Source organism: Antechinus flavipes, chromosome 2, assembly GCF_016432865.1.
Source record: "Antechinus flavipes isolate AdamAnt ecotype Samford, QLD, Australia chromosome 2, AdamAnt_v2, whole genome shotgun sequence".
NCBI lineage: Eukaryota > Metazoa > Chordata > Mammalia > Dasyuromorphia > Dasyuridae > Antechinus > Antechinus flavipes.
The window spans coordinates 656,986,718-657,001,288 of NC_067399.1; the positions used below are offsets into that span (position 1 = coordinate 656,986,718).

The following is a 14,571-nucleotide window of genomic DNA, read 5'->3' on the forward strand; positions in this document are numbered from 1 at the left end:
CAAAAGAAAAAATAAGAGACTATGCTTTGATCAGCATTCAGTTCCTAGTTCTCTCTCTGGATGTAGATTGCCTTATCCATCCCAAGTCTATTGGAATTATCTTGGATCACTACATTGTTAAGAAAAGCTTGATAATGCTAAGAATGATGCTTGGGGTTTTCTCTAGGAATTTTATTTTATTTTTATTTTCAGTGGCAGCTTTTCTCTCTTCCCTTTATTTTCTACCCCATGCATTGTGAAGGCAAGAAGTATGATACCTATTATATGCATGAAGTCTTGCAAAACACATTTCTGTAACTTGGGCAGCATCTTAAAGAAAAAAGATTTACATGAGATGATCAGGATGGGGGAGTGTGTGGGGCACCAATGCTAAGGCATGGAGCTGGGAACTATGTAGTATTGGAGATGAGTATATGGGGTTCAGAAAGAACAAGCCTGATGAGATTGCGGGAATATTCAGTGAGGCCACAAGAGAGTGTGGCTGGAGCCTGGTTGCCTGGGACCTTAAAGCTATTGAGAGGAATTTCTCAGTAATCTTAGAGGCAATTTGGGAATCCAGATATTTGTGAGATTGCTTCTCCAAAGACATATACATCCATCAACATGAACATATATAACCCTTCCTTTTGCATGATTGAGAAAAAGGCAGAAATCTCCTCTAACAATTTTGCTTTCCATCTTGTCTTTAGAACAAGATTGAGAATTGGAGAATTTGTCCACAGTAGCACTTAAGGGAGCTGGAGCAGCTTATAGAAAGCTTAAATTTTCATTGTGAGCATTTATACCTTCAAAAAATAAAAAAAAGTACCAATCAGGGTTTAATTGGTTGTTTTGTTAATTGTCTAGGTTAAAGTGATGGAGAAATGTTTTGATTTGAATGATTTGAATTAAACTAAAAAATTTGTCAGCTGACAAATTTGTCTCTTCCCCATATCCCACCTCACTGGCTCCAAGAGTCACTCGTAAAACATATATAATCACCCTCTTAATGGAAGCATATGCCTTTTTCTCCCATTATGCCATATGGAAATACTTTGGCCACAGCTTCTTTTAATATAGCAAATAGCATAATGAGAGACACAGCTTTGGTGATAGTGGTTAAGACTTGGTGAATTAATGCAGTATACTCTGCCGCTAGGTGATGCCACAGCACACCTAATGTGAAGCTGGGAATACTTGAATTAAAATCCAGCACTTGGGCAAATCCCTGTCTCAGCCTTAATTTTCTTATCTTTAAAATGGGGATAATGAGAGCCTCTACCTCTCAGAGTTGATGTGAAGATCAAATGAGGTAATTTTAAAGTACTCATCTCAGGGCCTGGCACCTAGTAGGCATGTTATAAATATTTTCTGTTATTATTATTACCACATTTTTTATATCCTGAGATTTCATATTGTCCTTTTATTGATATAAAGTGATGTGTAATTATCTTATAAGGAATAGAAAGATCAGGTTGGTAAGACGTAATGTCAGGTATTTTGCTTAGTGGCAAACCTGATGGTTGATGTTCTTGAAATAGAAGCTTTTATTCCCTAGAGAGTCTAGTTTTAATTGAACATTTTAAATGTCAGGTCTATATCTAGAGATGTGAGTGAACCACTAACTCTTTATTGTTTCTTTTTCAGAATTTCATATATATTCTCCATTTTAAAAATAAATTTGAAAAGAATAACTTTGGATTTTTTTTTGAGACTTCTACCTGATTTCTTTCTTTAGCTTCCCAGTGTCAATTCATCATGTTCCTTCTGGTTTCCAAATAGTTTTAACTGCTTTTCCTTAGAGTACTTGGATTATTATGATGCGATTAAGAGTTCAGTTGAGATTAATAAGATTTAAAGTAATTATTTTGTTCTTGTGCTGTGCCTGGCAATGTAATTGTCTTATCATTGTGAACTGGTACATTATAATCATTTCTTTGATTGAAATCTTTGTTTACGTATATTGTATCTAGGGTATACTGCAACATATTTAACATATATAGGACTGCTTGCCCTCTAGGGGAGGAGGTGGAGGGAGGGAGGGGAAAAATCGGGACAGAAGCGAGTGCAAGGGATAATGTTGTAAAAAAAAATTACCCTGGCATAGATTCTGTCAATAAAAAGTTATTATTTAAAAAAAAAAAAAAACTTTGTTACAGAGCTTTGGAGAAATTGGAAAGTAGACCTGCCCAGAGCTTAATGGTCTTAAGAGATCTTCCAAATACTATTGTCTAGTTACCAGACTTCACTACCATTTTTTGATTGCCTTTTCTTCTGAACAGTTCTATTTGAATATCTTGCCAGTACCATAAACTCAAGTAATAACAAATCAGACTTTTAGTTTCTCTTCTCTGTACCTACCTCAAGCAAAACCAGCTATTTTTTACTTCCCTCTTTCTCTTAATCATCTCTTTTATTAAGGGTTGATTTCATCCCTTAGTCCATTTGTTACTAATTCTAAATATTTATTCCTTTATAATATCTCTGACATTCATTCCTTTCTTCCCAGTCTCCATTTTGTGACCACCTCAGGTCAGACTCTTCCTCCTTTATAACTCTTGAAGAATTTTCTAACTAGTTTTTCTAATCCATATTTTCTGTATTGAGAGCACTGCAAGACTAATCATGGTACACTGTCATATTCCAGTTATTTCTTTACCACTTCTATAAACCTTTTAAGGTTTTCCCATTGTCTGTTAAGTAAATCCCAAAACCTTAGCATAATATTCAAGGCTCTCTATAATTTCCAGCCTACCTTTCCAGATTTATATTCTGATATATCATAAGAGAAATATATATGCCATTAAGTTTAGGACACCTGTATTCACTACCTGCCATCCTTAATGTGTGCTTTCTTACTGCCATGCTTTGTTTGTGATACTACCTCCGCCTAAAATGTCTCTTCAGCGGCATGTCATTCCACATCCTTTAAGGTCTAGATTCAAGAAAACATTTTTAACAAACTAGCTAGAAATTACAGTCCTTACAATATCTATAGTTCCTTATTTTGTATCATTCTTATGGCAGGGATGATAGTTTGACTTGTGATTTTATTTGTGTAGGGAGTTCCCAGATGAGAAAACTCCCTCTGCTAGGGCACTTTGGGCTTTTCTCTGCACCCTCATCAGTGCAGAGTTGTCTAAGAACTGAGATTATTAGACTGACCCTCGGGTACCCAGCAGGAGTATCTATTCAGGCACAATTTTGCCTCCCGGGCCAGTTTTCTCTTCATTCCAGCATACGTGCCCCCTCTCATGGAGTGTTTTTTTTTTTTTTTCTTCTTTCTGTATTTGATTGTATTGCAGAGTGAGGATTGTGTCTTGTGGCTTTACTTTCCTTGCTGTTTCATTCTCAGTGCTTTGCACGTAGTGGACCTACAGTGAACCTTTCATAAATGAATGAAGCTTACAGGTTAAAAAAAGCTCCAGAGCATTCATTTATGGCTTTCAGGGTTGCTCATTCTATGAAAACTTTTCTTTATATTAAGCCATTTAAAATATATATCCATATATCTATCTATACGCATGATATATAAATAGCAGTCTCATTTTTCCATAGGTAAATGAGAAAACGGGACAGATCATACAGTATGACAAGTTTTATATTCATGAAGTACAAGAATTAATAGACATACGGAATGACTACATCAACTGGGTTCAACAGCAGGCCTATGGAATGGTATGTTTCCTCACTCAAACTATGATTGTTTTTTTACATAAATATCTTTTTTGAAAAACAAAATGGAGCCATCTCTTGAGACAAACGTCAAACACTCATTGTTAAAATTTAAGCACGTTGCATAGAAGTTGTGTATGCAGTGTGATTTATCAGTCAATAGTCCAGATGTATAAAAACAAACAAGATCGTATCTTATAAAAAGTGCAGGTGTGATACTGTATTCTCTTGGATTTTTGTATACTTTTCTATTTTAAGTTCCTTAACAAAAGAGATTATAGTGGTTTTTAATCTGTGTTTCTGTAACATCGTAATAGATCTTTGCTAAATTTTAATTGAATTCACTTGATATTAGAAATGTCTTGAGAATACATTTACCATTGTAAAAATGAAGTTTCTTTTTTTTTTAGACGTTAAATATATTAAAATATAAGTTAGATACACAATAAGTATACATGACCAAACCGTTAAAAAATAAACAGTTTCAGTGTAGCTGCAAGACCTCTTGAGTTTTCCAAACTAGGGAGCATTAGATCACGTGCACTCTTTTTTTCACCTCTTCCTCCTTTCCCTTTTCTTTGTCTTTTTTGTTGGTGGTGTTTATGTGACCATAAGCATATACTTTGCTACCTTTCCTTCTATTCATATTTATATTTTAAACAAATGAAGTCACAAAATATGATTTCAAGTCTTTCTGTGTATATTTATGCTAGCACCTAATTTAATTAAAATGAACTCATTAAAAGGTAGTTTTTAAAGAATAATTTTCCAAAAAAAAAAATTAAAAAAAAAGAACAATTTTCCTAGACACATAACTATTTGTTTTAGAAAAATAGAATTCAGAGCAAGAGTCCATATTTAAATGTATATCCTGCTTCAAACACATAGTTTTATGATCATGGTAAATCATGTTATACTTCTGAGCCTCAATTTCCTCATCTGAAAAATGGAGATAAAACTTAGGCTCTACCTCATGATAAAACATATATAGAGTTGTTTTGGAAACCTTAAAGTACTATGAAAATGTCTCTTCTGGTGATCCAGGACAAAAACTCATTTCCAAGTTCCATTAGGGTGTTTCAGGATTGGTCTTCTTGTCCATTCTAGTCAAAGTAGTACTTAGATGATAAGGAGATAGATAAAGAGATAGGTAGTAAAGACAATAGAGTGAGATAGATCAGAGATAGTTGATAAATTGATAGCTAGAAATGATAGGTGGAGAGATATATAGATATGTGTGTGATTATTAGTTTTTATCATTTTAGAAGTAGTAGGAAGATCACATTTTCTCATCACACCCAAATAAAAAGCTTTTTTTAACTATGCCAGGTCCTAAATGGTAATGGCAGTATTAGCATTTAGACTGGAAGAAGGGAGTGTTTCTAAATAAATGTTTTTCCTGCTTTTCCCAATTTCCATAGGACAGAACTTGAACCACTTATACTCTTAAGGGCATGTTAGGGAAGTAGGTAAGTCTGTAGGAATGCATTTGTAGGGAAGTGCTGTTCTTTGGGTTTTGTTTGTTTTTTTCTTTAAAAAAATTTTTTTCCTCAATTACATATACAAATTTTTCTTTAAACATTTATTTGTTCTTTTAAAATTTTGAGTTCCATATTTTTCTCTTCCTGTCTTTTTTCTGTCTTACCTCTTCCCCCTCCTTGAGAAGGCAAGTAATTTGATATAGATTAAATATGTGTAGCTATGCAAAACATGTTCCACATTAGCCATATTACAAAAGAAAACAGATCCCATCTAAAAAACCAAGAAAAATAAAATTTTTAAAAATATGCTTCGATCTGCATCCAGACTTCTTTACTTCTTTCTCTGGAGGTAGGTAGTATTTTTTTTTTTTTAAACTGTAAGTCTTTCAGAATTGGCTTGGATCGTTGTATTGTATAATTTTGTAAGAGTAGTATGGTCATTCACTGTTGATACTCATACTCTTATGGTATTCAATGCCTTCCTGGTTCTACTCACCTCATTTTGGATCAGTTCATTTCAGTCTTCCCAGGTGTTTTTGAAAACATCCTGCTTTTCATTTCATATAACACATTAATGTTCTATCATAATCACATTCTACAGCTTGTTAAGCTTTTTTCAGTTAATGAGTATTCTCTTAATTTTCATTTCTTTGCCACCCCAAGAGAACTGCTATAAATATTTTATACACATATGTTCTTTCTCCCCCCTCCTCCCCTTTAAATCTTTTTGGGACACAGACCTAGTAGTGGTACTGCTTAATCAAAACTATGCAGAGTTTTGTAGCCCTTTGGGTATAGTTCCAGATCTCTCTCCAGAATGGTTGGATCAGTTCCCAACTCCACCAGTAGTGAATTATTAGGAGATGCTGCTCTTTAAATCAGTGGGGTAACACCAAACCCCTACTTGCTAAATTGTATGCGTGTTTCCAAGAACAGCATGGATTATTGCAGGGTTTTCCTAGCAATCAAAGACCTTGTGAGCATTAAAACTAAAGGCTGGATGTTGGTTATATGTGTTATAGGAGCTCTAATTACCCAACATTCCAGTAATGCCAGAGTCCCTTACATAGAGTGCCAGTATTTGGTGTTGAGGGAGACCCATGAACAGAGGGGAATTAATCTGGTAACTTCTTCCTTGGCTCCTGTTTTCTGCAGACCTATTGTCCTGTTATACTTTGGAATGTTAGAATGTCAGATCTTAGTCGATTTTTATCTCTTCTCTTTCTCCAATTTCAGATAATCAAGTTTGTGTAGTATGGGAAGAAATAACATGTCTTATAGACTCCATGCTTTCTCTGCCATGTAAACCCTTATTCATCTGTCTTTCAGTTTCATCAACCAACTCTTTGCTCCCTTTTGCTGGCTGTCAGCATCCAACTCTCTTATTGTAATTAAGTCTTGCATTTGTGGCTCCTACAATTCAAAAGCAGTTCTTTATATGTTGATTCTTCTGCCTCAGATTAGTCATAGGGAACCCCTTATATACTCTGCTTCTATTGAAACCAGTCATTACATTTTGAGGTTAAAACTTGCCTTCCTGGGATGTCAGTGGTCACTGATTACTTTCTAAATTTTTTTCTTGCTCATGTTGTCAAGGTAAAGAGAAACTGAAATTAGACTTATCCTGATCTATTTTCCATGAGCCCAGATGGAAAACAACCTTGTCTCAGAAATAGGTATAAGTAGGGACACCAAAGGGGCAATATTTAGTTATTTATACCCTGTCTTAATCAGTTGTTTTCTTTTCTTACTCAGAGGAACTGACTACAGCAATTAGAGGTTTCCTACGCTTAACTTTATTTACCTTCAAATGAAAAATTTTGAATTATAGCCTTAAAGTCAGTCTCTTTAACTTTTCCTTTTGTAAAATATTCGGCGAGAAGGGCTGTACATAAAGGAATGTTTAGTTCTCTTCACCATTATCATTCAACAGTTAAAAAAAAAAAAAAAAAAAGCCCATCTCTGTAGATGGGCTGCACCTTTGGGATCTGTAGCCCTGTTGAATTTGTCATCTCTTGTTCTATGAGGTAACCTTCCTTTCATTTTTAATAACCATCTCTTTCATAAACTTCTCTGTCTCTTTCTCCTCTCTACTCTCCAAGTCCTTTGGACTTTTCTTTGGTTTGTTTATTTTTTTTTTCCTTTTATATTTAAATATACTGTTTGAGAGGCATCCTGTTCTAGTTCTAGTAGAATGTTGGAGCCAGAATAACCTGCAATCAAGTTGCACCCCCCTCCACAGGTGGAACCACCTCCTAGTTAAATGACCCAAGAGCCCCCACCAAGGCCACAAAGTACCAGTTGGAGGATCTTCAGTAGTAAGTGAAAGATCCTTGTTGGTAGCTCTTCATACTGTGAAAATCACAAGCCCCAAATCCATCCTCCTCAAAAGCTTCAGTTGCTTTCTTATGTTGTCATTTACTTCTTTTGACCACCACATTCACTATTAATAGACTGTTTCTCAATCATGTTATAGTGATCACAGAAATAATTTGTTTTCTCAAAACTGTCTTCTTAATTTAATGCAAGTTCTTTGGGCAAGGAACTTGACCAACTTCCACCTCACCACTCTTTCCATAAAGTAGAAATATCCTTTTGCTTTATCATAGCATTTGTACCTGTCAGACTTGAAGCATTTTTACTAAGATTAGTAAGTTTCTGAGGAGTATTCTTGCCATTTTTCAGATGAAGAAACTGAGCCAGTGAATGACAAAATGACTTTGTTAATATTGAGTCAGGGTTGTGCCAGGAGACTTATAATTCCCTTGATTCAGCACAATTCTGAAAAGATGTTTACATGCTCTTGAAGGCTTACATAACCTGAAAGGAGCAAAGAATAAATTTTGGGGCATCTCTGTAGTTGAATGCATTGAGAAGAAACTAAACTTTATTCTACTTATCGTCCCTGGTCTTATAATGGTGAAGAACTGAGGCAAAGGAATTTAAAAAAATTAAATGCACTTTGTGTACCCTATAGAAAGGACAGTTTGAAAATACATAAATTTTTGATTGTCCTTTTAATTCAATTAAGTACCTTCAGGGGAAAAAAAGACTTTGAATTGCTACTTTGAATAGGAATAGTTAAATTTGGACACTAACATTGCTGTTTCCTCATTGTTGCTACATTCTACATTGCTGTCTTAGGATATCAACCATGGATTGACTGAGGTAAGTTTTGAATGATATAATCTTATTTTCAACAATCGGCCTACATTCTTTTACTTTTACAGAATTTTAAGATATGGGTAATTAAGATATATTTTCACTTCTTACATTTTTATTTTCTGGTATTGGGTACAGAATAGTATTTTTAAAATATTACTATGAGAATGATTTTTCTTCAACATGTTATATCAAATCTTTCTAAAGTTTAAAGTTTCTAACTTTCTAAAGTTTATCTGGTACTTTGAAGTTAACGATTGTTGTATTGCTGTCACTTTTATGTATTGCTTTATAAATAGGATTATTTTTTAAATCTGCAGAAATGGGTTGAATGTTTGTACAGCTTTATCCAGTCTCCATTTGTATAATCTGTGACAGTATTCATAAATAGAAGGAATTATACATATGATTGGGAGGAAATAGCATGTCAAGATTTCCTTCATTGAAATGTTTAGTAGATGCTTAGTAGTAGATTACTATCCAATATCTTTTGGGACTTTGAATTCTTTGTTAACTGGCTAATATCTATATCATACTGTGGTGTGAAATAAGTTGAATGTATTTGTTATTTATTCAGTTGATGGTTTTGTAATCATTGAACACAACCATATCAAAACATCATTGGTTAAGCCTGCCTAAGCAATAATCATGATGTAAATACATGTAGTAAGGGAAATTGTATACTATGGCAGGTAGTAGTTAAAGTGAATGGTGTGTATTGAGTAGTAACACGTGACCTTCCAAATCTTTAGTTTGAGGGATGCTTTTTCTATGTGACTCAGTGAATTATTTAATCTATGACTTGTCATCTCATGGTTCCCCTCTCCTTTCTTTTTCTCCTCCCCCCCAACCCCCAAACTCTGAGCCTACACAACCCAGATCCAAACTGGGACCATTATCCAAAAGGACTATTTTCTTTTCTTTTCTTTTTCATTTTTTTTTACCTCTCGCTCAGCATTTATTATGGGAAATCTCCAAATGTAGGTGAAAGAAGTTCCTAGTACCAATATAAGAAGTCAGTGTAACAAATGCATGACAAGTATAGGATAGCCTTTTCTTCCTCTCACTCACAGAAAATGAAAAAGGCACAAAGGACTCATGGAAGCTCAGGGGACTCTTGGGAATCCACAAATAGCTATAGAAAATGCATAAACACATTCTAGTATCTCTCCTTGCAAGAAACAGAATTTGGATTGGCAGGATAGTACTCTAGCATTCTAGGGACTGCCTGCTTTTTTAGAGTCTTACATAGTCCCTTCCCAGGCTCATAATTGCCCTAGTGGTTTGAACAAGGCAAACATATAATGGCATTATTGGATAGGCAACATTGTTCCCTTCCAATCTGTATTTCTGAATCACTCTTGATTATAGAGGGAAGATAAGCACATTGTCTCCTGACTTTAGTCCTTCCTTGGTGCTCTTCTTTTTTCTAAGCAGTAGGCTGCTTGAGAATTTATTTTCTGTCTTTGTCCTGTCAAGTTTGTACTTCTCAAGTTTGTGGTTGTTCATAAAGTAGCCTCCAAGAAGTCTACCTCTTCTGCTAGAAGGCTAAGATTCTGAAATCGTAATTCTTCAGAAACTCCCTTCTCTAGGAGGGTTGAATTTAGGAACATTGTCCATGAACAATTTGGGGCCATGTAAGAAAGTATGTATATGTCTACTTCTAGCAAGCATATTTGGAGGAATGATTACTATTGTCCCAGTTGCTGCTTTCTCTTTGATTAAGAAAGTCCTTTATTAGGAAATCTTTCCTCTTGTCACATGAAGAGGAAGGGTATGAGTGAACCTATGTTTAATTCCTATGTGTTTCTGCTATACGACAACTAAAAAGAGACCAAAGGCATGCTTCCTTGACTCCGCTGTCCAGACATATAGCTGTCTTTTCTATTGCACTCTAGTTTGTCCTGTGAACAGGAGGAAAAAAAAGTGAAAAAGGTGCTTCTTAGATTGTTAGCTTTATATGCCAACTTAAAGGAACAGCTCCTCTCACACAAGAGTTGGTTCTCTTCCAAAGTTTGACCGCCTGGGAGTCCCAGCCAACCAGATCTTGGGAGTAACACTCTTCAGTGAAAATGAGTTTGTCATTTTTTTGTCCTCTTAATTACCATTTGATATATATCTTTACAGAGAAGTATCCCTATCAAATTAAATTACTGACCTTGATTAATCTTCTCTTAAACTTGCAATTTTGTTCATTTTGAAGTAAATAATGTCTATATTTGTTATTTTATACATTCTCAATATGTTGTCCTAATCTGGAATTAGAAATCAATTTATTCCATACTTTAATTAGGCAAAGATCAGGTAGTCAGAGAAAAGGTCCATCAAGTGATGCATTGTTCCAGCCACAACTACTTATTGAGACACTCCTGCTGAGTGATGAGTTGTAATCTGTATCATTAGAGGATGCATCCACACTGAAGAAAATCCATCAAATTTTGTAATACTAAAAAATGAGAAATATCTTGTTATGTGACAGAATAAAGCACTTTTACATGGGTCAGAACTAGCAAAATATAGTACAATTTTTGAAAATATAAAAAGGTACATGTGGTTTTATGGCATTGTTTAACTTCATCATTTTTCTAAAATTTGCCATACAAAATATCCTATTACAAAGCCATAAACTAATATTTAATTTTTTTTATTTTTTTATTTCCAGTTAACAGAAATCCCGGTTACAATTTGTACATATCCATTTGTATTTGATGCCCAGGCAAAAACTACACTGTTACAAACAGATGCAGTCTTACAGATGCAGGTAAAAATATTTCATTTATTATTTTGGTATACTTACTATTTTATCCTTTGTATTTCAAAATAGCAAATATTTTAATGATTTATTACTCAGAAATTTTAGGGTCAGCCATAATAATTTACTCAGCACCTCATACATGTCAGGTACTTTTATAAGACATAGGGATACAGAGAAAGACAAAAACAGTCTCCACTGCCAAGGAGCTCACTGTTTTGTGAGGACACCACTTACATTCAGCTATGCTCAAACACAATATAAAGAGCATGATGGTGGCCTTGAAAATAATAAGGAAGTTTGGAAGGGGGAAGGGTTTGTCTAAAGGCAATAAGCAGTTTTGAACAAGTTCAAATTAAGATGTCTCTGCTACAGATGTTTAGTAAGCAGTTGTAAAGAGGAGACTGCAAGTCAAGATAAATAGATTGAACAGTCTTCAGCTTAGAGTGTTAGAATCCATAGGAATTGATGGAGATCATCAAATAAAGAAGTATTGAGGGAGAAGAGAAGAGATCTCAGAAGATATCTTGCAGGTGTGTGTGTCCATATTAATTGGGGGCAATCTTGGATGAGAGAGCCATCCAGCTGATAAGAGGAGACCCAGAAAACGACAGTGTCACAAAATCCTAGAGAGAAGAGATTATCAGTAAGAAGAGGGTTACAGTGTTAGAGGCTACAGAAAGAGCAAGAATGATGAAGCATGAGAAAATGACATTTGGTTTGGCAGTTAAGAGGTAATTGGTAACTGGAGAAAAGCTTCAGTTAATTGATGAGGTGAGAAGCCAGCATCCAGAGAGTAAGAGGGTAGGAAGTAGAAAAGTTGACTGTAGATTCCCTTCTAAAGGAAATTAGCTGTGAAAATGAAGACTTGACTGAATGAATAAGAATATTTATTGACTAAAGCGCTGGAAAGTTCTGAAGATGCAAATAGAAAAGTTAGTCTCAACAGTTCACATTTTAATGGGGAGCAATTCATAGTGAAGGTTTCAGCTGCAAGTCCAATGGGAAGGTCCAAGGGTCCCTTAGGCTACAGCAACAAAGCAAAAATCACATCTTTTCTTTAATTCCATTCCATTTCTTTTCTTTTCTTTATTTTTTTTTATCCACCGAGGCATTACAACCTTGAGCTTAGTGACTTGCCCAAGGTCACACAACTAGGAAGTGTTAAGTGTCTGAGGCCAAATTTAAACTCAGGTCCTCCTGACTTCAGGGCTGGTGCTCTATCCACTTTGCCACCTAGCTGCCCCTTTAATTCCATTTCTTCTGAGAAAATCTCATCTCTGGGTTTCCCCTCATAGGAAGTCTGAAGTGAAGAATGGATTGTTGCTTTGTGGGCCTCCTTTTAGCTTTTGTAGTTCAACAACAATGGAATGAAAATCAGGATGTATTTAAGTCCTTGATTGACCTAACTTTGCTTTGGCTAGCCCCTATAGGGAATAAGCTTCAGGATGCCAAGTATAACTCAGATTCCAGCTTGTCCCAGACTCTTGGGGCTTTCTATTCAGAAAAGTAATAATAATATTATTTGTACAGCATTTTAAGGTCTGCAAAGCCTTTTGCCTTACAACATTTTCCTTGCCTTTCCCAATATGTCATCAAGACAGTAAATTTCAAGTCTTTTCTTGCCTGTTTACCCATAATAGTAGTCTTGAAGAGTATAATCTCATCACTTTTATCCCCAGTGGAAGCTTTTGAAGACACTCACTCCAAAAAAACTGTGCAAGAGTAATAAGATGCAATGAAATTATTCTCCTGCATTGCATTGTGAACTGCAGTTCAACAGATTACGCATCTCAAGTGGCCTGGCCACTAGACTGACCAAGCCAACCTGATCTCTTTGACTCAGAGTTGAGCTTACAACCTTGAGGTAGTGCCATAGAAGCATCTTAGGTAGGCAATTTGTAAAAGTGGAAAGGCTCCTTCTGGGAAACTCTTTGGGGCTCAAAGGTCAGGTTGTCCATAAGCTGCTGTTCTTTTCTACAAGTGTGATTTGAAAGAGTGCTTCTATTGGCTTCCTGCTGAGGACCACGATGTGGTGGAAATGGCATCGAGGGATTATTTAGGGACTGTTGCAACTCACTGATATCTACTTAGACCAGACCCCGGGGACTTCTGTTTCTCTTGTCTCTCCATAGTGGAATATGCTCACACGCACAATCCACATCCATTCTATTCTCAAGAAGAATAACAGTTTAATATTCACATTTGAGGCTTTGAATGGAATTTCCTGCGTGGTTGCTAGTTGGGTTTTTCCCCCAGATACTTAGTTTCATGATTTTAGTCTCTGTGGTTGAAAATTCAGACAAAAAGCCTGTGAAATAAAGATTCCTTTCAATTAGACTCTGGCCTGTTTTATAATACTTTTTTAAAAGCCTCTCCCCTTAATTGTAACGACTGTTCATTCCTTATTCATAGGTTTTTATGTTCCCCAATTCCATAGATATTTAAGAAAATTCCTCCCTCAAATGAATTACTCCCATATCATTCTATTAACAGAACACATGGATGCTTCCCTAGGTTCCCATTTTAGTTGTGGGCAGACTAGTTTTTCAGACTAATAGAGCTCTAATAGAAAATGCAACAAAAGGGGAAAGCTGAGTTTGTAGACAGGAAGAAGAATCAACAGTGCAAGTAAAAGAAAAACAAGAAGTTCTGAGTTTCTTGTCTGTAGAATCTTAGCCTCTGCTACTTGCTCTTATCAGGAGACCTTGAGAGACCAGAAGTGCTCAGATCCATCGGTTTTGTAAAAGTTCAGAATTTGTTAATGACATCATATCACTATGAAATTGTGGATCTCATAATAGAAAGAATGGTTAAGAGTTGTTAAATTCATTCATATGTAGATGTCAGTTAAAAATGGAACTCCTTAACTTTCCCCCTAAACTTTCTCCTCCTATCATTCCAGTTATTGTAGAGGGCACCACCATTCTCCCAGTCCCCAGGCTCACAACTTAGGAATCATCACACATTTCCTTCCCCCTTACTCTTACCAGGGTCTTCTGATTTTACCTTTGCCAAAAATCTTCAGTGTGCCCCATTTTCTTCTCTGGCAGTGTTGCCACATTCTGGGGTAGGCCCTCACCATCTCCACTATTGCAGTAATCTCTTGGTGTATCTGCCTGCCTTGTCTCTTCCCCGTTTAACTGTCTATGTGATTATCCTAAAGAGCAGTTGCAACTCTGTCCACATCCTATTCAGTAAGCTCTAGTGTATCCCTATAACCTTCAGGGTCACATACACAGTTTTCTCTTTAGCCTTCAAAACCCTTAATAACTTCTCTCTCTCTCTCTCTCTCTCTCTCTCTCTCTCTCTCTCTCTCTCTCTCTCTCTCTCTTTCTCTCTCTCTCTTTCTCTCTCTCTCTCTCTTCTCACCTTCTAATCTTTTTCCAGTCTTTTTTCATCTTACATCCTCTATGTGTGCTTTAATCCAGTGACACAGGCATCATACTGAGCATGAGCAAGGCACTACATCTCCATGCATTTTCCCTGGCCGTTTCCCATGCCTGGAATGTTCTCCCTCCT

The 14,571-nt window shown here is 35.8% G+C and overlaps 1 protein-coding gene across 5 annotated transcripts in view; it reads left to right on the forward strand.

The window, feature by feature from the left end:
* The window catches only part of HERC4 (HECT and RLD domain containing E3 ubiquitin protein ligase 4), a 92,798-nt gene that overhangs the window by 66,675 nt on the left and 11,552 nt on the right, over positions 1-14,571 (forward strand). For 3 of the 5 annotated variants that reach the window (XM_051982581.1, XM_051982583.1, XM_051982586.1), the window contains 3 exons: positions 3,538-3,657; positions 8,280-8,303; positions 10,960-11,058. In XM_051982581.1, the coding sequence (XP_051838541.1) occupies positions 3,538-3,657; positions 8,280-8,303; positions 10,960-11,058 (243 nt within the window). The remainder of the gene's footprint in view (positions 1-3,537; positions 3,658-8,279; positions 8,304-10,959; positions 11,059-14,571) is intronic. The other 2 variants (XM_051982582.1, XM_051982584.1) reach the window with 1 other exon arrangement.